The sequence below is a fragment of the Neodiprion virginianus genome, chromosome 6, assembly GCF_021901495.1.
Source record: "Neodiprion virginianus isolate iyNeoVirg1 chromosome 6, iyNeoVirg1.1, whole genome shotgun sequence".
Classification (NCBI taxonomy): Eukaryota; Metazoa; Arthropoda; class Insecta; order Hymenoptera; family Diprionidae; genus Neodiprion; species Neodiprion virginianus.
The window spans coordinates 1,229,782-1,254,212 of record NC_060882.1 but is presented as its reverse complement, the minus strand read 5'-3'; the positions used below and the strand labels follow the sequence as shown (position 1 = coordinate 1,254,212).

General features: G+C 46.1%; 1 protein-coding gene across 8 annotated transcripts in view; it reads right to left on the bottom strand.

Moving 5' to 3' along the window:
• The window catches only part of LOC124308237 (neurogenic protein mastermind-like), a 125,818-nt gene that overhangs the window by 59,155 nt on the left and 42,232 nt on the right, over nt 1–24,431 (bottom strand). For 4 of the 8 annotated variants that reach the window (XM_046770763.1, XM_046770764.1, XM_046770765.1 and 1 more), the window contains exon 2: nt 12,282–12,356. The exons of the other annotated variants lie outside the window; for them this stretch is intronic. In XM_046770763.1, coding sequence (XP_046626719.1) covers nt 12,282–12,356 — 75 coding nt within the window. The remainder of the gene's footprint in view (nt 1–12,281; nt 12,357–24,431) is intronic. 8 annotated transcript variants of the gene reach the window in all.

Genomic DNA, 24,431 nt, shown 5'->3' with positions numbered 1-24,431 from the left:
TAGCTGCAGCGTGCTGCGGGAGCTTTAGGTTTCCGGTTTCGAACTACACGCTGCACGACGGAAACCGGTACGCACGCAAGATTATGGAATTTTGACATCTGTCAATGGCCGCGAGGCATTCCGTACGTGCCTAATCCTTCGGTACAATAACCAGCGACGCGTGTCTTCACTGGCAAACATGTTATACCAGTAATACCACAAGATATGTTATTATCCGCGCAAAGCGATGTCCGCGATCTGTGTAACTTTTTTCAAAAATTTTCAAATTAATTAATTTCTCTGTAACCGATTGCATTGTATAATTCGTTTGTTAACTTGACATCGATCGTTTCAGTTACGCTATATTTATACTCTCACGGAATTTTCTATGCGACGATAAGATGAATCGTTCATAATTAAAAACCTTTCACACAATATTCATCCTCTGTATTAATTACCTTATATAATTACAATACATTGCGCATAGTTCCGCCAATTTCCGAACGCAGATAATATTATTATAATGACGATCCCGATGGAGATAATTATCTGGTCGAAATGATGAGAAATGAGTTACAAACTCGTTCGGAACGACACGCAAGTACCTACTACATGCCAATAGCAACCGACGGAAAGCTAAAACGCGCCCAACTTTGGGATTCACATGTGTGCGTGCGCGCTGCCGAGGCGATGACAGAGCCACGGTGGTTATTTACGGACATCGCGTCTACTTTTTACACCGCTGCCTGTTAAATATGTTGCTCTACTCGACCGAGACCGAGCTTAACAGGCTACTCTTGGCACAAGCCGATCAGCCGTGCCAGCCAAACCGCCAAAATAACGTTCCGTAAGACGCGTCCACCCTATTAGCTTCTTAAATGGCTACAAAAACAGATTCGTTCGTTGTCGCTACCTTTTTCTCTATGCATGTACCGTTTTCTTACCTACTATTATAAAGCATGATGGTTGTCGTTATACCGACATCGCGTCGCGACATCTGCGCAAACAGAAGATCCGTCGGTCGAATTGAAAGCTACTATTAAAACTAGATAAAGTAACTCGAGAGATCAGCATTGTATTTGGCTGACAATTTTCCCACCTGATAAGTGCGTGTATAGTAGTGTTATACGTATATGTGTGTGTGCGTGTGTAAAGGTCGAAATCGAGAAGTCGAATTACATCCAATCCGAGCTGAACTCAATTAAGAAAGACGATGGAAGAAGCTAACGTAAGAGGAAAAATATAGCCTGGAAATGAGTGTGAGAACGCGGCCAAGCGACGTTTAGACGCCGATTTGGTTAGGCGGAGAACCACGTGACGTAACGAGATACGAGACGTTTAATTACCCGAGCGAAATATATCTCGTAAACGTGACGTAACGAATCTTGGGATCTCGGTATCGTGCCGCCGTGCTCTACGTCACATATCTTTAGCAATCTCGAGTAGTCAAGGTGCCGGTGTGGTCAGCCGTACGGTGGAGGCCGAGGAGACGTTGGACTTTCCTCGTCAATTTTTAAATACCTATATCATTCGGAAAAGGTGCCAGCACAATCGTGATTTCAAAGAAAGCCGACGCAAAGACGCTGACACGGTACGTAAAATAAAAAACGTGCAGATTACTGGCAACGAAAAAATGGAAAAATGTTACTTCGGTAGAGTTTAAAATTTATATGCATATAACTATTGTCGTGCCTGTTGACTGTCGGAAAATACGCAAGTGCAGTGCGGGTTTTAATTAGAAGAGCAGCTGGATTATCCCGGATAGCACCTACGCTTTTAACGAACTATCTACGTCACTGGCAGCCACCTCTGCCCTTATCCATGTCCGCCTTCGACCTCGCCTCTGCAGTGCCAAGCTTCGACCACGTACAGTTCTAGTTTCCCGGCTTATTCGCACAAGCGGGCAACGACGACGCTGTTAGCGAAAAACATGTAGGATGCACGTTTAGGATAAACGGTAGGTTACTCAAGTATCGAATGTGCGTACACGATAAATGCGTGATTTACCTTATACGAGTAATTTATGCACAGAGTATTTCTTCATCTTTACCTTTATACAGGTTTGTAGATGCTGCGGAAGAGACCTACGCGATGTATAATCGTAAGTTGAAAAGTTTATACACTGTGTGAAGTTGTCGGTCTTCCTGCTTTTGAATATCGTTATACGTTCACGGAATGGATAGGCGATAATTTCTTTGCGATTCTTTTCGACGTCTCAATGCTGACGAATCGAAGAGGAAGAAGAAAACTGTCTTCAATCGCAGCCGTACATTTCGGTTGAAATCGCTTTCGGTATAATATAATGTCATATCGTAGTTTCAAAGAACGTTTAAACATTCTTGAAACAATATTATACATTGTACATATTCATAGGTCGTAATGCGTGTGCACATATATAAGTACTTGGTATAACAACGAGAAGCAAATTTAACACCGGATAGGGAACTAACCTCGGTATACATTAGTTATCGTAGGTGATAAGATTTTTCGTAAGAAAAAAAAAAAAAAAAATAAACTGTCGAAACAATACCGTATATCACAGTGCATACATCAGGCTATGATATGAGTACATTATCGCAACGGGACCAACAACCATGTGATATCTTTGAAATTTTGTCAAACACGTAACGTTGAGAATAGGAGTCAAAGGTATCGATTCGGGTGATCGTCATGCCTTGTACAACAATCCAAAATTTGAGAAGCTTTGCGAACTGAGGAATATAAACTTTTCCAATGCGAAAAGAACAACAGCAGCAACGCACGTCGTGTAAGGCAGGCAGATAATGTGCGAAAAAAGAAGCCTATTATATTCATTATAGCGCGAAGTGAGTTCGCGAGGGTGCACGATCAGTGTAATACCGCGCGATCCTACGGGAGCAGAAAATTAATAGGCCGTCCGATTGAGGTTATTTGTACACATGACAGAGAGAGAGAGAGAGCCGTATAGATCGAGAAGGGATGTCGCACGTTGTTCCAGAGTGGCTCAACGGGTGGGCCGTAGTATAAAATGGTGGAAAATTCGGGTTGAAACACGTCGAGGTGGAGAAAGAAGATCAATAAACTGGTACGGTATCCCGGTGCTGCCTCTGCCGTTGCTGATGGCGGTTCTTCTTGCCGCTGCGGCGGCTGCTTGAACCGATGCTGATCCTGGTTGGAGGCCGTCTGGCGTGTATTATTAAGCGGAGGTGCGGCGATAGGCGAGATATAGACCGGCAGGGACGGCAGGGCGAGGGGTAAGGGAGAGTAGAGGGGGGGCGGGGGTGAGGTTGGCGTTGGGGAGGGAGAGAAAAGCTCGCGGTAAGAAGGAAACGAGGAGTAAGAGTCCGCGACGGGGGCGCAGATATTAACTGGAAGTGACTAGCAGGCCAAGCGGAGTAGGACGAGAAACTGGGGTTGGGGGCGGAAACACTCGTGTGCGGAGCGTTTGTATACACGTAACATCGCGCGAGGGTGAACGAGCGTCGCGACGCCGAGTTTTCTTCTTCGCGCCCTCGGCTACGAGGCGCAACAACGACCGAGAATGAGAACCGCTGGACACGTCGCGTCTCGCATTCCCTCCGCTTCATCCTGCACCTCGCATTGGCGTAGGAGTGAGTCTCTGTTTACTCTTGAGGTAAAACGAGAGAGCCGAGCTGAGATCACCGCCGCATACTGAGAGACTGGCTCACGGAAGGAAAAGGCGCGATATCCGAACGAGGGGAGAACGTCATCGCGGCTCCAGAAGCCCTTCAAGTTCCTTTGTTTAATCTTTGAACAAAGTAAAGAGTGAAGAAGAAGAAGCAGAGAATTGGGATGAGGATGAGGACGAGGTTCAAGATGAAGAAGTTGGTAGGAGGACCCGCGCATTCCGTTTTAAATTCACCACTTCTTCGGTGGTTAACCCCGATCGTCGTTCCCGAGCTGCGGGTTATGGTATACAGCTGGTGTAAGGCGCGCGGAGCGGTACAGTGTTCGAGGGGTGCGGGATTTGAGATATCGGGCTTTTTTCCAACGCGCGAGTTGAACGCAACCGGGAAAAATAAAAGAGGATAAAAGTCGGAGAAGATGAAGAGGGAGAGAGAGAGAGAGAGAGAGTGGGAGGGCAAGGGAATGCTGCCATGCGGCCGCCGGCTTGACCTGACTTATTTCATGGTGCCGCTCCAGCATCCAGGGTCGCGCGCGTCGCCCCGCCGTCCGGTGGATCACCCGGTGGGAACGTCTTCGTCGGCTGGCAAGGGCGCTCCTCCTCTCCTCTCCCCCTTTCCCTCTCTCCTCTCTCTCTCTCCCGCCCTCTCCGTCGAGCGCGGGTATCGGGCTTGCTGTTAAGCCTCTCCTCGCTTCCCCATCGCGGCTCGACATTCCACCCCCCCCACCATTCCTCCGCCAGGTTTCCCTGTTTTCTCGCTTTTCGTCCTTCTCTCTGTCTCTCCCAGCTGCGAGAGTCGCCTCCGCATGTGTAGGCGCGAGTTTATGGCCTCACCTACACAAACCCATACTCTCTCTCTCTCTTTCTCTCTCTTTTTCTCCTCCGGCTGATTTTCTAGCCCTCGGCGTGACGTACACTCTCCGTCCGCAAATGCGCCAAGATTATCCTCTCTTCCCTTGCCGATTCCTCCTCCTCCCTTCTTTCTTCCATCCTTCTTCAACCTCGGTGATCGACGCGGTGGCCGCTTCTGCGAGGAACACCACGGCACCGGGGTAGGCGGGGGATGCCCTCTTACACCGGGAGGATGACGGGAATATATTTCACAGGGCCACCCCCGGGCCTCGTTTCTCGACCACCAACACGACTCTCCCGCTTCTTCATTCACGCCGCCGTATAGATCCGCTCTCGCTTTGTTCTATAATCACGAATAGCGACACAAGTCTACGGCCAATTTTTCCGCCTCTTCGACGGGGGATTTTCGTCGCTGACGCTCGCCAGGCTTTGTTCCCAATTCACATTTGTAAAAATTTTCAAATCCGAAACGATCGTGTCAAACAGGAAACGTTACGAAGGTGAACCCGATCGAAAGGGTAAAAAATTTCAATCTCTAACAACAAACGAATCGATCCGCCAAGTGTTCTTAATCCTCTTCCTCAAATCTTACAAACTTATTTCCCAAAGATCAATCTCATCGCCGCAGTTGACAGGCAGAAAGTCAATTCCCCTTCAAGTATTCGATCGAAAAACAAACCTCTCCGCGAGCACGTGCCGTGATTAATCAATTATTAAAATACTTTAGGGCGTTGCGGTGTGTTGGAAGAGAATTTAAACACCAGCGACTTCCGCGGCGCTCGCGTTACCTTTTCAACTCTGCAATAATCATTTGCGTAAATAAAGTCCCGCGGTGTTGGATCGGGGTTCCACTGCCTCTCGCAGGTTCACCCAACGAATAGGCGCTCGAGAGGATCCGCATGCGGGTTTCCCGACGCAGCCGTCGTCCGTCGTGGCCGTCGTCGAGTCCCCCGGAGCGTCGTCATCCCCTTCCCCGGATCCTCCTGCAGTGGCGTCCTGACCAACCGGCTGTTTACTATTTGCCCTCCCGGGATATCGATCGGCCGACTACGTAACACCCGAATCTCTATAGTCGGCCGGAAGACTTCCCCCTAGATGAGGAAGCGACTCGACTCGAGTGCCGCCACCCGCCCTCAGGTGTCTTCTTCCAGCGTCGGCGGAGCGCCGCGCCAAGTCGAATCGCCTGCAGATCGAACGGCAGGCACTCGGTCTCTTGACTTTCGGATTCGGGGCTCGATTTCCGACCTCCGACCAGCCCGCGCCCTCCTGCGTTTCTTTCGCTCCACCGGAATATTATGGCTGGCGGGATTTCAATGGCGAGGATCGAGCGTCGAAAACGGCGCAAGCGCCGAGATGCGCGACCTGGGCTGAAAGCCGTCGGCGCATCGCCGGTGTGACGGGATTCACCTTCGCGTGCACGAATTATTCGTTTACACGCGAATGTGTAATGCCAAGTCACGGGAATTAATATCCACGAACATTCCGTTATCGGGCAGACGTATAATTCCGAACTCTTTATACGTGCAACTTTACCTACCTGCGATGTGCAATTTCATTCTCGACCATTCAAACTGTTCAATCCTGCCCGCTGATGAAAACAATCGTAGTGAGGTTTTATTTCCACCTTTTTTTTTCTTACGTACCCTTCGAAAAGTTAGTTCCTAGCCTCAAACGAGGCCTGGTGACACCGGAACTTGGTAGCAAAATTCTAAAGGATGCCGCATCCGGTTTGAATTTTTCAAAAACTTTAACCAAATCTCACCCGTGTTCTAAGCTGATGCAAATAATGTCACGAAAGTAGTCACGATATTTGCTAGGGACCATTTGACTATCTATACAATGAAACCAAAAACAGCTTCCTAACTTGTACAGTTTTCGAGATATTTCGGTCAGAGTGTTTGAAAAATTCAAACCGGATGCGTCACCTTTTTGAAATCCTTTTCCAATGCTATTTCTTTATTTTTTTCATCCTCTAAAAGTCATCCTTGCGACTGATTGGTAAGTTATATCTTAAGACTGATTGTGAGGCTGCAAGTAATTCGCGAAGTGAAAAAAGTAAATCACTGCAATCCCAAGCATTCTTATCGCTGACAGGGGAAGAATGAAGATAAAGAAAAAAAAGCACAACCCAAGCGGCGAAGAAGCGCGCGAGTATTTGTCATCGACGCCGAGGAGGCTGGTTTCAGAGTCGACAAGCTTCCGGACTGCAGAAGTGGGCAAGAATTGATACGAGGATTCCGTCAAGTTGGAAAAATTTGAGCAAAAAATCGCGAGAGGGAAAAATAGAAGAGAAATATCCGATGGAAATTCGGCCGAAGGACGATCTCCAAAATCGACGACTCGCTGCAGAAGCGACGGTTCTGAACTGGCGATTTCTGATTGAGAAAAAGACTCTGGCGGTAAATTGCAAGGTGTTTAGCTACTCGCAAAATATGTTTGGGGGAAAAAACGAGCCTCTCGTACGCCATTCTCGTAATAAATTAATGAAAAAAACCCGCGCTAACGAAGATCTCTTTCACCGCGAGTGCCGTATTTACGCACTGTAAGAATCCTTGCCCTCAAACGCACATCTTCTGAAAGCGATTAAAATTTGCCGCTTTTTCCATCTTTTCAAAATTAAAGGAGCGCAAATTTTTCACTTAACTCGCTCTTCTGCGAGAGTTTCAAACTCCGAAAATGATAGAAAAGCTGCAGAGGTTCGAGAGGTTGAACGAGCAAGAATATACGAAGCCAAAAATTCAGTCGATTCTATATTTCGGCCCTGTATACTTTAACCTTCTGATTTTGAAACTCTATGAAACGTATTTCGCATTTCTGAAAATCAGATACTGCAGCCCCTTCTATTTTCTATGCTCACTAAATTTTCACTCCCATCCGGGTTTTCAGATAACAATCGATAATCGTGCAATCAATAATTTCCATTAAGGCACCGAATTACCACCTGAAGAGTACAAGATTCTGGTCTTCAACCTACGACATGGCGGCTCGGCCATTAATTGTTATCCAGGTTTCTCTCGCTACAAAACTTACGACGCCTGACTTCTGTTCGCATAGCTTCGAAATCTGTGTTTCTCCAGTGGCCGGTGCATTCTACGACACATCCTCAACTGATCCTCGAGACTAGCCGCAATTGGCATCTACAATTGTCGCCGGTTAATCCTCGCACGATGTTTTTGCACACCCTGTGCACGATACAACGCGATGCGGATACCGAGGCAACGAGATCCCAACGTGAGCTATGTGCATAACGATACAAGAGAACGGTGTACTTATGCATTACCTAGATAGACGACGACGACGAGGAGGAGCAGCAGTAGTAGGGATCATCCGCTGTTCAACGAGTGGTTAATAAAAGAGGCGGACAGCGGCGCTGCGTCTCGAAGTATAAGGAGTCCTCCTCCATGCACCGGCATCTCCGAGCGCCTGCAGCCGAGCCAACCTACCTGCAGGTCCTGCACCGTATCGGACAAGGAAAGGCGAGAGTAACACGTGTTTTACGCCGTGTCGAGCACGCTTTATCGCCCGCCCAATCTTTCACCAGAGTCCCGGGTCCGTTTTATAATCTCAAACACGGATTAAACCTCGCCCGTTGTGGATGCACTGTGCAGTTTTGGCTCAGCTCATTCTAGCTGCGACAACGATCAAAGCGTTTCGTAATCATTACGGAGTTAGTTTCTTTTCTAACTCGTTCGTTTCCATTTTTTCGAATTTTCTTCTCTCACAGTGTTACAGATTTTCGGCATTTGTCCTTATTTTCTCAATTTTTTTTTTTTTTTTTCACGCGAAATTCAAGAACTGATCAGCGAACATGATGCGTGCGCGTGTGTGTCGATTGTTGAAAACGGTGCCAAAGACTCTTTAGAATATACCTGCTCTTTGTTTTTATTCAAGAGTACTTTTGCATTTATTAAGAAAAAAAAAAAAAAATACCCAGTGCAGGTACACTGATTGAAAGGAGTACTACTTGTCTATATTTTTACAGGCTGACCCCTTAACTTTTCCTGATTTTCAAGACTGTAATGATACTGTCTTTCCGTTCAAGAAACGACGATGAAGTCAGGAAGGATACTCCGATTACCGAGTCAACGCGAACCCAACTGAATGGCATATTTTGTCCGGTTTCATTCCGTCAAGAATATTGATATGTTTGAAACATCGAAACAGCTCTTTCCTATGTTTCACTTTACTCTCTCTCTCTCCCTCTGCGTCTCCTCCTCGCTCGTACTTTCGCTCAAAAAAGATAATGGAAAAGTTGACCAAGTGTAGCAAGAAAAAAAGCTCCCATACCGTCGAGAAAAAAGAAAACGAAGAAAGATGTTATACATCCACATTTGCGTTCCACACCATATCGCTAAGGCGTTGGAGCTCGGGGTTTGAATATATATGTACCTACACGCACGTACGTACATATACACATATATATATACATATATAGATATACATATATTTACACCGAGGAACCGGGGTAGGAACCGCGTTAAGAGGATATTCTCAGGGATATCCTGGGAGATACAGAGGTAAGATATTTTCGCGGGGCTTTCGGGGATGGCGTAGACCCCGGCAAAGGTGGCAATGGCGGCGAGGTAATAAGGAGCGGCTTAGCGGACAGATTGCCTGCTTCTCCCCACCAAGCCCGGGATATCCTCTTTCTAACCCGGGATATTCCTTCCGTATTCCGACGCCTGCGAGGTCTGCGGCAAAACGTTAGAATGCCGTGCAGAGTCGAGGACCCTTTTCCACCGAGGCGACGTTCGTTACGTCGGTCTGCACGAGACGCAGGGTGCGAATCGATGTGTCACGTGATTGGACCGGACGGGCAGGAAAAAAAAAGGAATCGGAAAATTAAGTGCAGGAAAAAATTAGACTTTGAAACATCGCCGAGGGTCGTCGAGCTGACGGAGCGGAGATATTCGTGTGTTTTCACCGTTGACCTTTTCCTCGGGTCGGGCATGTGCGCCGGACATAAGGCAGCGATATTCGCTCGCCATCCACTCCAATCGGCCGTCCCGCACCCCCGGTGCTCTCCTCTTCTCTACCCCGACGACCCTTGGCCAGAAAAGAGTATCGGAAAGTTGGTAATCGCGTTTGGACCCCAAAGTGCCTCGGAGTGCTCGACCCGGGGTAGTAAGGATTGTATAAGCAAAGACCCGGAGCGCTTCTGATATTTTTTTAAAGTCAGGATTTCGAGCGGTAAGCGTCCCTCCGTCTTCTCTTCGCCTCGCGATCACGGAACGTCTTTGCACGGTCCTTACGGCGTCGCTTCAAAGCTCTCGAGGTCCGAGCCACGTGCGTGACGGCACGAGCTTGCGGGGAAAATGAAGGGGAACGAAGGGCGGACGGACGGACAATAAGCGTCGGACGTTGGGTGAGACGTAGCGTGTCGCGTGTGCGCGGGACATTTCGGGTAAAGCTGCAGTCCCGGTTTACATAAGCTTTTATACCGAATCAATACTCTATTCGGAAGTAACCTCCTCCGAACCCCTCGACCGGGGTTGTCTGAAGAGCATGCCGAGGCTTCGTTCGTTCGTTCGTTCGTTCCTCGGGTGTGGATGAGGGTGGATTCGCGTGAAAAACGGGGTGACGGAAGATTCGTCGAGCGACGAGGGCACCCCTGACATCGCCTATTCCGTCAGCCAATTCCGCCCTGCAGCTTCCTAGGTTTGACGATGTATATAGGTAGGTGTGTATCGACGAACCATCCACCCTGATCCTGATTATAATTATGCAGGGCTAACGGTCTGTTTCCTCTCCGTAAATCAATTTATAACCCAATTCCGGCACCCTGTAACAGGAATTGCCAACGGCAAGTGATGGAGTAATCGAAAGCAGAAGCTCTCGCGACGCGATGCCTTTTCCCATTTTCAAACGCGCAAATCCAATTTGAGGGGACCGGCGTGAGTTCAGTTTGGCGAACTTTGTCAGTTTGTTTCACGTTATCGAAAACATTGATCATCCACAGATCCGTAAAAAGAATCGTTACGTTGTCGAATGGAAACTCTGTGATTCCGTACGGTTCAGTTTGAACGATGACGACGAGCGCGAGACCTACGACCGAAGATGGAATCAACGCATCCTCTCGAAGAGGTGACGGTTGGTTTATATTATCAACCTCCAACCGCTCGTACAAGTTCGCCTTTCAAGGTGCACTGCGCGCGTTTGTCTGTACGCCTATGAATTGTCAGAAGGTAGAAGTTTGCGGAGAGAAAGCTACGTCGAAGAAGGGTCGAGGGATGTGGGAGTCGGTTTGGAGGATGATTATGTTAGTCCGGGGTCTCGACCCACCCAGTTACCGAACAGGCCTCTTTATACCCACACCGAGGCCAACGACGGGCCGGGAGTTTGGTAGGTACGTAAAAGTTGCGTAAAACCGGTAGACATTTACCTACAGGCAGTCGGAAACGTGACACTTGTTCCAACTCGAACCCCACATGCAGTGTGACCGTCCGTCGGGAATCGCGTGACTCGATGTCGCAAGCTGACTAAGAGAATTGAAAGTACAAACAGAGAGAAGGCGCGGGAGCCACGAACCGTCAAATCGATGCGAACCGTGCCCACGTCGATACTTGAACGTATCACACCCTTCGCGCCTTGTCCTTCTCGTTGTTGTTACCCGTACAAGGAAAGCTTTTCGTTAAAAGCTCGCGGGCTCCCTCCCCCTCCATTGTAAGATTACTGCAAAACTGCCAATTTTTGCGCAAAATCTCTAATCCTCGCCGGCTCCAGCGGCATAATACCGTTGAGTCGAGGATAAACCTTGAAGATTCGAGGTCCCTGCATGGATCGCTCTTATCCCGGACCAGATGACGCTGCTTGCTTTGATCTCTGATTGTCATACGGCTAAGTCTCCGGCTACGCGTTATCTTGCAGCTTTTACTAAATTGCAAACCTCGACCTCGTCGTCCCCGCGATGATATCAAAACGGACGATCGTTTCTCCCGACAACTAAAGCGTCTTGAGCATTGTTCCGCAGGGTACACACGTCCCGTCTCATTCCGAAAACTTTCAACGACGGATTATCCCAATTGTCGAGAATGATTTCACGGCGGCAGCGAGACCGCGGAACAAAGCGGAAATTTTTCGCCGCGCATGGATCATTGCTAGTGTTGCTGCTGTTGCTGATGTTGGAAAGAGACCGTGGTAGCAGCATCTGTGGCAGTATCACCGACACAACTCAACCGCCGGTGTAAATAAATCACGCGTCGTCCACCACCGTGGGTTGTGTGTTATACACGGGAGTTGTATATTACCGGGGAATACGCCAACGTACCTACCTATTACCACCATCGGGAGCTAGTTGAACGCGCGAACCTCGACGCGTACGACACGACTAGTAGGTATAAGGTACGGAAAATGGACAGAGGCTGCTACAGGCGGTAGGTTGTACACACACGGTGCTCGTATCGCCTACACAACAAAACGACGCGACGCCATGGCCAGTCATGGTGGTGCAGGGCATGTACACTGTAGAGGCAGCGTGCGTGTCGTCGGCGTTGTCCAATTACGCGTTTATAACGAGCCGCTGTATGGATGGGACAACCCGCGGTAGGGAAAAATATCATACCGCATGCGGGATTTACTACGGTAACCCGGGAAGATCGGTCGCGGGAATTTATTCCCGTTTCCCCTCCCCCCGCGGCAATGTCCGTCTTCGGTCTTGTCTAAAACGTGACCTCTGCAATTTATACCGGTACTGGCTACGAGTTTCTGCTCCGGGAGTGAAGAAGCCCAGCCAACCGAGCTTTTGTGTGCTTTTCGTGTCTTCTGCTCGAAATGAAGAGAGCAGGAAATTTGATTCCGACGCTTAACGAGAGACGGCTAAACTTACCTGTGAACAATTCCATTCTTCGCGTTGTTTTCCTGCATCGTGAACAAACATGCCAACTTTCTGATGACGACTTACCTGGAACGGAAATAAAGAAGACGAATTTTAATGAACAGTCAATTTTTAAGAGGGATTTCGATAGTAATTTTACATTTTTATTTCTTCATCCCTGAGTCTCTTAACTACCTGTACATTACGGTGAACGGAAACGAGTAAAGCTGTAACAATATCTGCAGCATAGCATGGCGGTTAAAGAGAATGTAACGGAAGCTATAACGAAGAGATTCCTTAGAGATAATCGTCAATTAGTAATTGGTAGCCGTTCGCCCGAGTCTCGATCGTGACTTCGAACAACAATTGACCGAACGATCAACGTCCCGGAGTAAAGATAGCGCAGCACAAAAATAAAATGAAGGAAATAATAATTACGTTGACCAGCAGAGAAGATCGCGACGAATAAAGAGGAATACGGCATACGGCGTGCACGTATAATACAATATTTATCGATACCACAGTGTAAACAATTGAAGAAAAAAGGAGCCCTTAAAATGGCTTAAAACTCTCCGACCCTCCACGTTACCTACGTATATACGCAGAACGTGACGTCAAAGAAGAAAATTAAGGATTCGCTAGCCTCTGGTGGTGGAGCCGTGACGTAAGCGGGGACGTTTGACGCAAGAGTTCAGGATGCGCCGGGGTGGAAGTGACGCAATTAATTCATCAACGAGTGCAGAGCGTTGCACGCCCCCGCCCGAAGAAGCCGCCTTCGCGTATAAGCGTCATTTGAACCGGGATGCCGCAACTGCAGCGTGCCACTTGTTGATCGAACGAACGGCAACCATTGAATTTGTACGACGGGCGTCGTTGAAAAGTTGAGTCGCCGCCGCCGCCGCCGCTGCGGGGGGTTGGCGAGAGGCTAATTGCACCGTCAACTTGTCCAAGTAGGATCATATTCGAGGCTACGCCGTAAAGGTAGGTGTAATAATATCGACTTTTGCCGTCCGACCGGCAGTTTTACAGCGAACTTTGACCAGTTCGGATAATGAGGAAGGAAAACCGTTTAAGAGGGGAAATCGACCGAGGACGTTTCTTGTCGTAGAACATGAGAGTAGTAAAAACTAGCCCATAAATTTTTCCGTTACGCTTTCAAATTATCCCGAGGTAATTCTCACTCCATTGCAGACGGTACGTGCTGTTATACAGTATAGCTATATATGAACCGATTTAACCGTTGCTGGCTGCTGCAATTTCGCCGATCGGAAGAAAAGCGATTTACTACGTATCGAGGATCGACGTGCGAGAGGGATTTTTACCAAAGGCGTCGCGACGTCGGCACCCTGACGTTATACCAGGCGGCGTAAGAGCCTCGTAATATGTTGATTCGATGGATTCTCCGTCTCCAACTGCGGCTGGATCTTCGCTCTGAAACTAGCTACGTGTTGCGTTAACCGCGTGAGGAGTACGCCTGTCTGCCGTTTTCACCATTTTCCAGTTAAACCGTGCAGTTATCGGTCCATTGACGATCTTTCTGAGCGGAAAATCGGATCCGGTGTCAAAGGTAACGAGTTACGTAATCGGCAAAGTTGTAATACCGATACTCCGAGCCGGGAATAAAGGTAATCTTGAGACGAGGCTTGCGCGCAATCATAAAATTTTTTCAAATACCGCGAGTCGATTAAACTCTCAAGCTTATTCGCTTGCACTCTGAGCCGTTTTTATTGCATCAATTTTTTTTTTCGTTGTCCTTTTGATTATCGTAAGTAGGCTGTAAGCAAGGTTGGCTATCGCTTACAGAGATTCTCTGTAATAACATACCCACCGGCATTAGCATACAATAGAATGGAAACGGTCGTGTCACAAGAGCTTGTCAACAACTCGCTGAACTCGCTCTCCATTACCACCCGAATCGGGGTCCATGTCTGTAAAGTTTTACAGCTAACAAATAAATCGACAATTTGATCAAGCAGCATCCGAAGAGCAAGACTCAGATCTCAAATTAATACCTCAACTTTTTTCTTCCTGTAGAAGAAAAATCAAAAAAATCAAGCAAAAACGACTCCCGACTTGAAATATCGCTTCCAAAAGACGTTAATACTTTCGTCTTCGATTTTCCACACATCACACGGTGTCCAAACGACTGATCGTCAGAGTCAATTTTAGATTTTCGGTAGCACGAGGCCGCGATTCGGGGTCAAAAATCGCCGGCATCGTTCGACTGTGATTCGCACTTGCGTATAACCGACGCAAGCCGAATCAGGAATTGCATCGTTCGAATCGTTAATGCACAAGCGTCACATCCGGAGATTGAAGAGGCCACAGCCACAGTGCGTCGACACATCCATGTCCATAACGGTGTGTACGGTATTCGCGCGTTGAATCGATATCGCGGAATTGCAGCGCCGAGTGAAACAGAATGAGAAGCGTTATTCCTCAATCGCGTGGTTTCGTCTTATTTTTTTACGGCAACCTTACGTAAACGTCGACAAAAATCCCCCAACACAGGGAAACCTACCTGTAACATAATATTGAAATATCTATGTCCTCTTATGCAGGGTACTCGAACTAATTTCACTGCGTCCTGTATAGTATAATGGTTGTTTAAAAATAGAAATAGACCGTCTCTAATAACTGTCTTAAGAGGCGAGCGCCTTTCACCGTGCTCTGGTATAAAAGTACCTTGTACCTTGCAGAGGTAAGACGACCAAAAAATCGTATCGGCGTATTTCTTCTCTCCGCAGCGGCAGCACTTCCTTGTCAAATAAACTGTGCACTCCGCAGCTGGGTAACAAAGTTTCCATTGTCGACGCCAGGTAATAGGCAGATACTCGTGCTGCCGGTAGGATATATACGTTAGCGCACCTGCTCCTTAGGGGATTGCGCGATTCAACTTTCTCCACGTCGCCTTGGAGCAGGAGGAACCGAACCCGGGGCGCGGCGTCATAAGCGCCTTAATGGCTGTGGCTAATTGTTGGTTGCAACTTGATTGCGAACCCGGATGGTCAGCCATTGAAGGACAACCCGGTGTCACCCTGTACGCTTGTGATTCGACAGATATCTCCTTCATCTCGTCGATCGATGGTTGGGACATTGACGAAAATCGAATGGCCTACCAAAAGGACCAGTCCCGGAACTTTCTACTAATTCGGAAAAGAACTCGGGATTCTTGCTCAAAATCTCCCCAGTTCTAAGTTAAATGAAGCCGAACCGATGGACTAAGTTTTGTCTGAATCGATTCGTCGATTCTCGAGTTGTTAGCGGGCCAAAACAATTTACATTTTCGCAACTAATTCAGAAACAACTTTCGACTAGAAGGCCGATTTGAACTGGCTGTTGAAAACTGAACTTTTCACTTTCAGAATGATTATGACAGCATCCTTTCTTCTCTGAATTTGGATCTTAAACGTGAGGCTAAAACTCGCGAGCCTTTTTTTCAAGCGATGCTTTTTCAGTGGCAAGCTGTTGAATTTTACATGACAATCGTAAAGTGAAATTTGCCAATTATTCTCTGGTTCCAATCTTCCCGATGACAAGCAACAAACCGCTCAGTGAAAATGCACCAGCAGCACGAGAAGTCCTCCTCGATCCATGACGGGGGCGAGGAATGTCTTCTCTAAAACATAATGTAGGTTCAACCTGTCGTATAATAACCGCAGTTACGGACGTCGCGGTTACGTCGTGGCGCGGTTCTAATCAGGGAGAATTGTTTCGTCCGCTGTGTTGTGCCGCTTGTATGGCGGCTTTCTCGAGACGCATTGTCAGCGCAGGTGGGCTCGCCACAATGACCACCTTTGCCTTGCCGAGTATCTGAAAACTTGCGGTAGGTTATACATAAGGGTAGACCTTACAGAGGGTCAAGGAAGAAAAAATCACGATGAAGCCTGTCAAATCAATTCCAAATGGTGAAAAAAAACTTCCCTCAATTTTTTCCAATTTTTATATAATTCCCCCAGTTTCCCTGTTTAAGCAAGAAGTTTTAAATTATTCAAAAATATCCTCATACACTATATTTTATACTAAATTTTATTTCAAGATTATTCGTATGCAAAAAAATCGATACTCTCAAATATTCAGTGAGAAAAAAAACTCGCTTTGTCAATCGGACATAATCTGAAGAAAAAAAAAAATAAAAATTTTTAATCGAAACATTAGTATTTATTTAGTCGGCACTGTATATTCGAGAATCTGAATCTTTTTGCCTACGAATAATCTTGAAATAAAATTCAGTACAAAATAGAGCTAGTGAGGATATTTTTGAATAATTTGAAATTTCCCACTTAAGCAAGCAGACTGGGAGAATGAAATAAAAATCTGAAAAATTAAGCAATTTTTTTTTTCACCATTTGGAACGGATTTGACAGGCTTAGTCATGAATTTTTTTCTTTTTTTGATTTTCTGATCTCACACAAGGGCCACCCTGTTATACGTACATATATATAATATATAGGAATTTAAGATCCGCGGGTGGAAAGGAGAACGCATAAGATGAAAGGGAGGCTGGGCGCGTTTCCGGACGCGGTCTGCACGTGAGATTGAAATTTCTCCGAGGCACCGAGCGTCGAACTCGCGTCACTCCGCATCGACACTTCCGGGTTTGCCTCACCCCAAGCCGCAAGTGCGCTCCGCAAAAGAGAGAGGCTCCTCTCCTCTCCTCTCCTCTCTTCCGCTCTCGAATTCCCAACGTTCCTATCGCTGCACAGCTAACGTTCCCATTTACCGTCCATCCAACGTTACATGCAGGCACAGACACACACACCTCGATCTGCATTTTCGTAAGGCTCTTTTTAGCGGGTCGCCGCCTCATTGTCGCTACCACGCACAGCTATTACTTTCCGCGGAAACGCTGCTTGAATGACGACGAGGCGTTACATTACGGCCGCTACTGTTCGCTCTTGTGCCGATCATGTCTACTTTCGGCTTTCCAATTCGACACCGACAACCAGGAAATTTCTAGACCATTGTTCTACCCGTTGTCGTTTCCTCTACACTCCATACAATTGACTCTTTCTCGATTCTTCTCCCCTTTGGAGATTCGTCGTGACTCGGTGAGTGTTGACAATAGGCCGACTTCTCGACTTGGAACGACTTGATCGAGTATGAATTTCCTCAAAGATGGTATAGCTTCTTCGTTTCTATCCAATTCGTAAACAGAATCGAAGAATGGTTCATATTTCCAATGATAAATTGATTCTGGAATACTGTTTTTTTTTAATTTTTTGATACATTTCCCCATCCGATTTTCGATACATTGCCGAAAAGAATTAAACCTCGGTAAAACTTCTCTTTTCTAAACCTTCCGTTTCCTCATTCTGTGAATATCGTATTCCTGGTCTGCAGGTGCATCTACCGAGTGATCGTTCGACTGTACAAATAGGCAGTTGGTTGTATAAGGTAAAAGTTCGAAGGTAGGTGCAGGTATGCAGGCAGATTATAGTGCAAGATTAACAACGAGAAGTGATCGAGGAAGAGATGGAGGGCGAAGCGGCGAATTGTCTTATTGGCGATTGAAGCGAGCGAACGGCTGCATCGATTTCCCTAGCCGATAGCGTGGGATCTTGGGGTCGATTAGAATCCTCGCCGAGAGAGAGAGAGAGAGAGAATGAGCGAGATGGGTGAATTATGCAAATTCGTCCAAGAGCGAGGCGGCTGGCTGGTTAACGACCGGGGCGCTAGACGACGCGAGATAAGCTAATTTCATTAATTTTATTTACCACATAGGTTGCACATTCGTTCGCTCATGCACGCCCGATTATCTTCTTCTATACGCGCCCCCCGAGATCACGCCATCGCGATTTCTTACTTGTGCAAATCGGTCGCTTATACCTCTATCGGTGTGTTCGGTTACCATTTATCCACACTATCCTTCTCTGTCGGCTGTGTAAAAATAAAATTTACGAATGAAACAATTGATCAAGTTTTACTACATTGGAAAAACTATTGGATGTGTAAAAGGTGTACCTACAGAGTATCGAGCCGGTAAAAAATAGTTAATAGGCGAGCTTAATGCTGCGTCGCTAATAAAAATACGAACCAATTTCGTTTTATATATATATATTTTTTTTTTTCCTCTCTTTTTTCATCCATCACTGGGAAACAAATGGCTCGTCTGCCAAAACGTAGGTATTTCCTTGAAGCCTATGTCATTCACAGTCCACTTCAGCGATAATTTTAAAGCAATTTACAGCGATAAAATATCAGACCAGCTGCACTCTGCACCGGCATCCATGGTTCACGGTTCATTTTCAGGAATGAAATATACGACTGCTGTAGTACGCACATAAATATGCGCACGTCACTGTATTTTTTCCCCGCACGGTTCGTTCACTTTTTTGTTTTTATTTTCATTTTATCGTACGTAACTAAAATACAACAACAAAATACAGAGCAAGATTTATCCGTCAGTAACGCACAGTGGCTGGTGACCGCAACGACAGCGAAGGAAAAGCTCGCCGACTAAGAAACGTAAAACATAATTTGATTCACGGTAATGGAAAAATATTTAGCGCGGCATCCTTCGTTTCCACTCATTTTATTTGTTAATTATCTCATTTCTAATATCGCGGGAACTAACCCTTCTCCTCGTCGTCCTCACCCTATCTTTACTCATCCGCCGTGGCTCTTTCTCCAGACAGCTATAAAACGCGAAAGACTCGTCCCATCTTTTTGCCCACATCAAAAGCAAGCCTGGTTGAAGTTTGCCGACGTTAATTCGCTTCCCAATCAATGTCACGCGAATTACACTCTACGGTAGATGTACCTTATACGAGAAGACTCTGTGCTGCCGCAGGGGAAGAGGATGTACGTACAGGAAGAGCACACGTTACTTTTCACGCATCACGTGACGTATAGGTATAAATTTGTAACACCATCGGATACGTGAGAGAAGCGATAAGAAAAAAAGAAAAAAGAAGAAGAATGACGTAAAATATTAACAACGAAACACCTTTAATAAACAAGGTAAATCCAATTACCTACCCAACAAATTCCACCATAGTTCTCCTTTCGGAATCGATCGATTCGTCGATTCGTCGACTAATTATACAGGCGAACATAATTAGCCCGGCAAAGTTAAATTGCCGGTATCAAGCGGGGGAAACAACGCGGTATTCCCGGGCAAACGGGCATCTCGACGGTCTCCTACAGGGATCGTCTAATTGCGGGTGATGGTCGACGGTTCGTCCGATCGCTCTGGAATCCGCGTTAGCTACACACAGATATATACGTTATACGTACAAGTCAGTCGATCCACGAAGGCAGGACTCGTCCAGGAGTGAAGAGGAGAGGAGAGGACAGGGGGCAGCCCCGAATGGATCGAGGAGTGATCGAGTGTGCCTCGGCGATGCGCCGCGCTCCTGATCGTCGCAATTATCCTGGCAGTCCCGTCTGCCGTCGGTCGCGTCCTGCGCCGCGCCGACGAGATCCTGGCACCTCTTCACCTGCTCGTCGTTCCTTTCCTTACCGCAGTCTTCGGAGCACCGTCCGCCATTTCTCGAACGCGGGGCGGCGGCGGCTATTAGCTGCACGATATCTTCTTCACTCCCCTGCAGTCCACCTCTATTCTCCTTTTATCCTCGGCTAGGTCGGATGTTTAAACGTATTTAAAAAAATCGTGATATCAAGCTCGTGTTCTTCGAAGATGCCTGCAGGGTCGAAGAGTACGGCACAGTGGGAAAAATACGATGGATGAAAGAGAATACGAGGTTTACAAGGTGAAACTCGAGTTAGTCAACTTGCATTTCTTTGCAGCAATATCTTCTCAATGTAGTATTATATTCGGTACAAGAGAATTGAAAACCGTAAATGCGAATAAAGAAACTCAAGTATTGAAAAAATTTTTAAATATTCATGCAATGTAACATAAATTCGTATCGTTTAACTTGCCGTCACCTAGATTTCTTTTTTAACCGACTAATTTTTCCACCGGACCGAACGAAGCAGGCACCCTTAAATTCCGGTTTCTCTTAATTCGCGGCAGCAGGCGTTTCCTTCCTCGTTTCGGCAATGCGATAAAACCCTGGTCAAAGAGCTTCCCTCTTATCGTCAATCGGTCGTCGCACAAATATGCGCACGCCGTTGCAGGATACATCTGGTATACCTACGTGAGTATTTTATAGGCGCTACTTACGCGCGTAAGCTCGACTCGTATGCTCGTGTGGCATTAAAAGGCTTTGAAAATTATGAAAATAATCACTATGCATACATGCGTCGACGTCTTGTTCGCGAATATAAAACGCTTTATGTTATGCCTTTACGGTGGCGCGACGACGACGCTGATAACGTCAGGTGTTTGCACCTGCGCACGCGAGGTGTGTGTATGTATACATACGTAACATATCGCAGATTATTTCGCACGCCGCTGCAGCTGCGGCACAATCCTCTGCGTATAGTCGTCCTGCTGCACTGTCCACACACGTCAGACTTTAAGATGTCAAATAAGAAAATAAGAAATACAATTGCGTAAATATTTTCTCAAAGTATTCGTTATTAGCGTTATTATTTAATGTTTTTTTATTTATTTATATATTTTTATTTTCAACTATTACATATGATTCTTCGCAGAAGTTAAAAAAATCCTTCAATATATATATATATATAGAAATAAGGGTATAGAAATTATTATGTTCATTGCAAAGTTTAGCTCGATTTCGACTATTTTTTTTTTCTTGCGCTCAACAGAATTCGAATACAGATTCGATGGTTCATTTCTCTGTGGTGCGGTTCATCCGACGAGAGAAAATAATTCAGCCTGCAGTTACGTACGGTACAATAAAAGGCAGCGATTCGAGATGACGCGACGAAAAAAATTGAGTATATGACGTCAGTCTCATACTACGGATAAATGAAGGTATAAATAAGGTACACACATGCATCTATATGAATTTATGTACAAGTATACCATAGGCGATATATTTTTCTGCCATATACGTCGACGGGATTGCGCGAGAGGCGGTTGTTGCTACGTTATGCATGCGCAGACCGTACACGTATACCTACACCAACGCATCCCACGGAAGTATGCGCATAAAATACAGCGCGCAATATCTCGGCTATATAAATAGTGTGTGTGTGTGTGTGTGTACATATATGGTGCAAAATACGCAGCAACAGCAGCAGCAGAAACCCGGTTGTTGTTGCACGAGTTGAAGGAGGAGGAGGAGGAGGACGTGATACTGTCGTCAGGTGAGGTATTATATCTTATATATAAATATATGCTGTAGGCTTGACGATATTATACACTGCACATATGCCGATTCCGTAAGTTTGAACAACGACTTGGAGCGGAAATATTTCGCAAGTACGTGTACATTTCGTGTATAATAATATCAAAGAGAAAAAAAAAACGAAAATTAAAAAAATTTACCATATACAATATTATGCCGCACGATTATTAAAAAAAAAGAAAATGTAAAAATAAACTTTACGCATCGTGAACGCATTTGCGAAACCGTATGAGTTTCTCGGTGTAACCTAAAACACCGGAGCATGCGTGGATGCACGCAGGCAGGCTTGTTGCGGATAGGTAGACGCGGTTACTTCCGGTCTCGACATTGTCCTGCAATTCTTCTTCTACAACGCGTTACACGTAGGTACGTAAATTTGTGTTGACTCTCTGTCTATGTTACACAAGTTTAATGGGTATATACACGTTGTTGTACAGTTGTGAATGAGGTCCCGTTACCAGATCCGTCACACCCCAGAGACACGCGCTGCTCGCGGTGAACGAGGCTTCAATTTATCTACCTATGGTACATGCCGAGCGAATCACGACTTACGACTGTCCGCCTCCTCCTAGATCTCTTCTCCTCGTAGTGAAACAATCCTGACTTTTCTTTTGCTTTTTGACTTACGATTCGCGAATGCAAGTGTACCCGTACCAACCAACCAACCGCGTAATTCCTTCTACATCGTTGGTGAAATTAAGTCTTGCGCAAAACCGTGATGTACATACACACCACAACTGTGTGTGTAACAATGTACGCTTGTATGCGTTTAATAAGGACACGTGTGCCGAAGAGAATCCGTCACGGGTTTAAACGTCGCGATTTCGCATTTATAAACGCGGCGTAGCGCCGCCGAGCGGAAAAGAGGGTAAAGAAGAATATTTTACGGCCTATGTACATACATGTCTCGCCATATTCTCTGTGCAGAATTTTCACCAAATTTATGTACAAATTTGTCGATTTTTTATTCATTTTTTCAATCGATTTACCTAGATCCATATATTGTACAATACGATTAAACGTTCCAAAGGTCGAATCGAGGCATTTTATTAGAACTTGGATGAGGAAATTTGTCATGTATTATGTCTAAAAGATGTGTGTGTGTGTGTGTGTGTGTGTAATATTTCAGCGATACATGTCGTGACCCAGATACTGTAAAGTTGACGTTGCATAACGTTCTCTCGCGTAACCTTGCAAAGGCGTATACAATATGATGTACATACACACACACACACACACACACACACACACACACACACACACACACACACACATATATATATATACATATATAAACCGTTCGAAGTTACTCGAAGCCGCAGAACAGCACGCGATTTCTGCGGACGAGCGTAAGAAAATTAGCAAATAGAATCGATGGGTAAAAAAAGAGCCGAAAAATATATGTATACATAATGTGACAACTGACACCTGACACATCGTCGCAAAATATAAATGATCAGGTTTTTTTACTTTCCTTCTCACATTCGTTAATATAACGAAATTTTCTGTATTACGCGAAGAATCCTGACACGGCGCATTGTTTCTCTCCCTTCCAGCATGCGGACACAGGCGTTGTACTATATATATATATTTATTCGCGGGCGTAAATATATACATGTATATATATATATGTACATACTCAGGTACGCAACCGTTGTCCAAGTCGAGACGGACCGGTGCTAATTCTCCCTGCATGCAGGTTTTGACGGAATACTGTTATTAGCTTAAATGCAGGTTTCACTAGCGCCACGGATCGCGACTGCAGCGCATTGTGCGTACATGGAGTGCATGACGCCGGGATAAGACTGCCTGCCGAGATCCTTCGATCATCGCAAGGCGGTGTTCCTAATGCTGAGTTTCGCGTGACGCGTCCTGTGTATAATAATAACAACAACAACAACAGAAACCGTGAGAGGTTATTATCAAGGATCCATGAAATACCGCCCAAGGATGATAGGAATATAGTCAAATATGCGGTGGTATTGCTATACAATATGGTCGTCGTCGTCGTCGTCGTCGACATCATCTTCATCATCATCGTCGTCATTATCGTCTACATTTCACAGGTATCGCGCAGCCTCGTGCTCGACGTCAACGATCGATCAATTATTAATCATACGTCACCACTGATTAAAATACAGCGTCGTCACGTTGAGACGGACGGACTTGGTTCCGCCTCTACATCGTAGCACTCCACAGGATATGCGACGTTCCACTCGCTCGGCTTTACTCGATTAATTATAATAAAATACCTACCTACCTGGTTATAGCGCGCGCACCTTGAACAATATACGTTCAGCAGCTACCAGCCTCACGTGACTAAAATTTTAATCAGACTCGGCTCGACGCGGTGCGTGTAGAACGAATTCCATTACAGGGAAGATCCCGGGTATAAGTTGCACGAAAAAAAAAAAATAAATAAATAAATAAAAAACAAATATACCTACAAATACCGTCGCGAAGTGTCGCCACGTTCTGACGTCATCCTGATATAGTACAGGCTACTTCAAGATTCGGCAAAGTAAAGAAAAAAAAAAAAGAATTAAAAAATCAACCACGTTGTAACTACGGTTGTTAATAAATTTCCTAACCGATGATCGGTGATACGGTCCTCTTCTCGAGTGGATAGTTTCGTCTGTTACTGGTACGTACAATTCTGCGTTCGCCACGACCGTTGAATGAGAATTGACAACTCACGCAGCACGCAGGAGTGCGTGCGTTACGCCTCGTGGAATCATGGAGAAGCCACCGCTAGCAACGGTTAGTTCAGTCAATGTCCCGTTCAGGCAGAAGCTCTACGAGCCCTGCGAGAGATGTACACGCCCTCTTTCCGTCCGCGTTGTACCTGCGACCTGACCCGAAGCGTCGATCATGCCCCTTGTGCGTAGACTCCAGAGTCCAGAGTCCATAGTCTAGATTGTATATTGTCGGACCA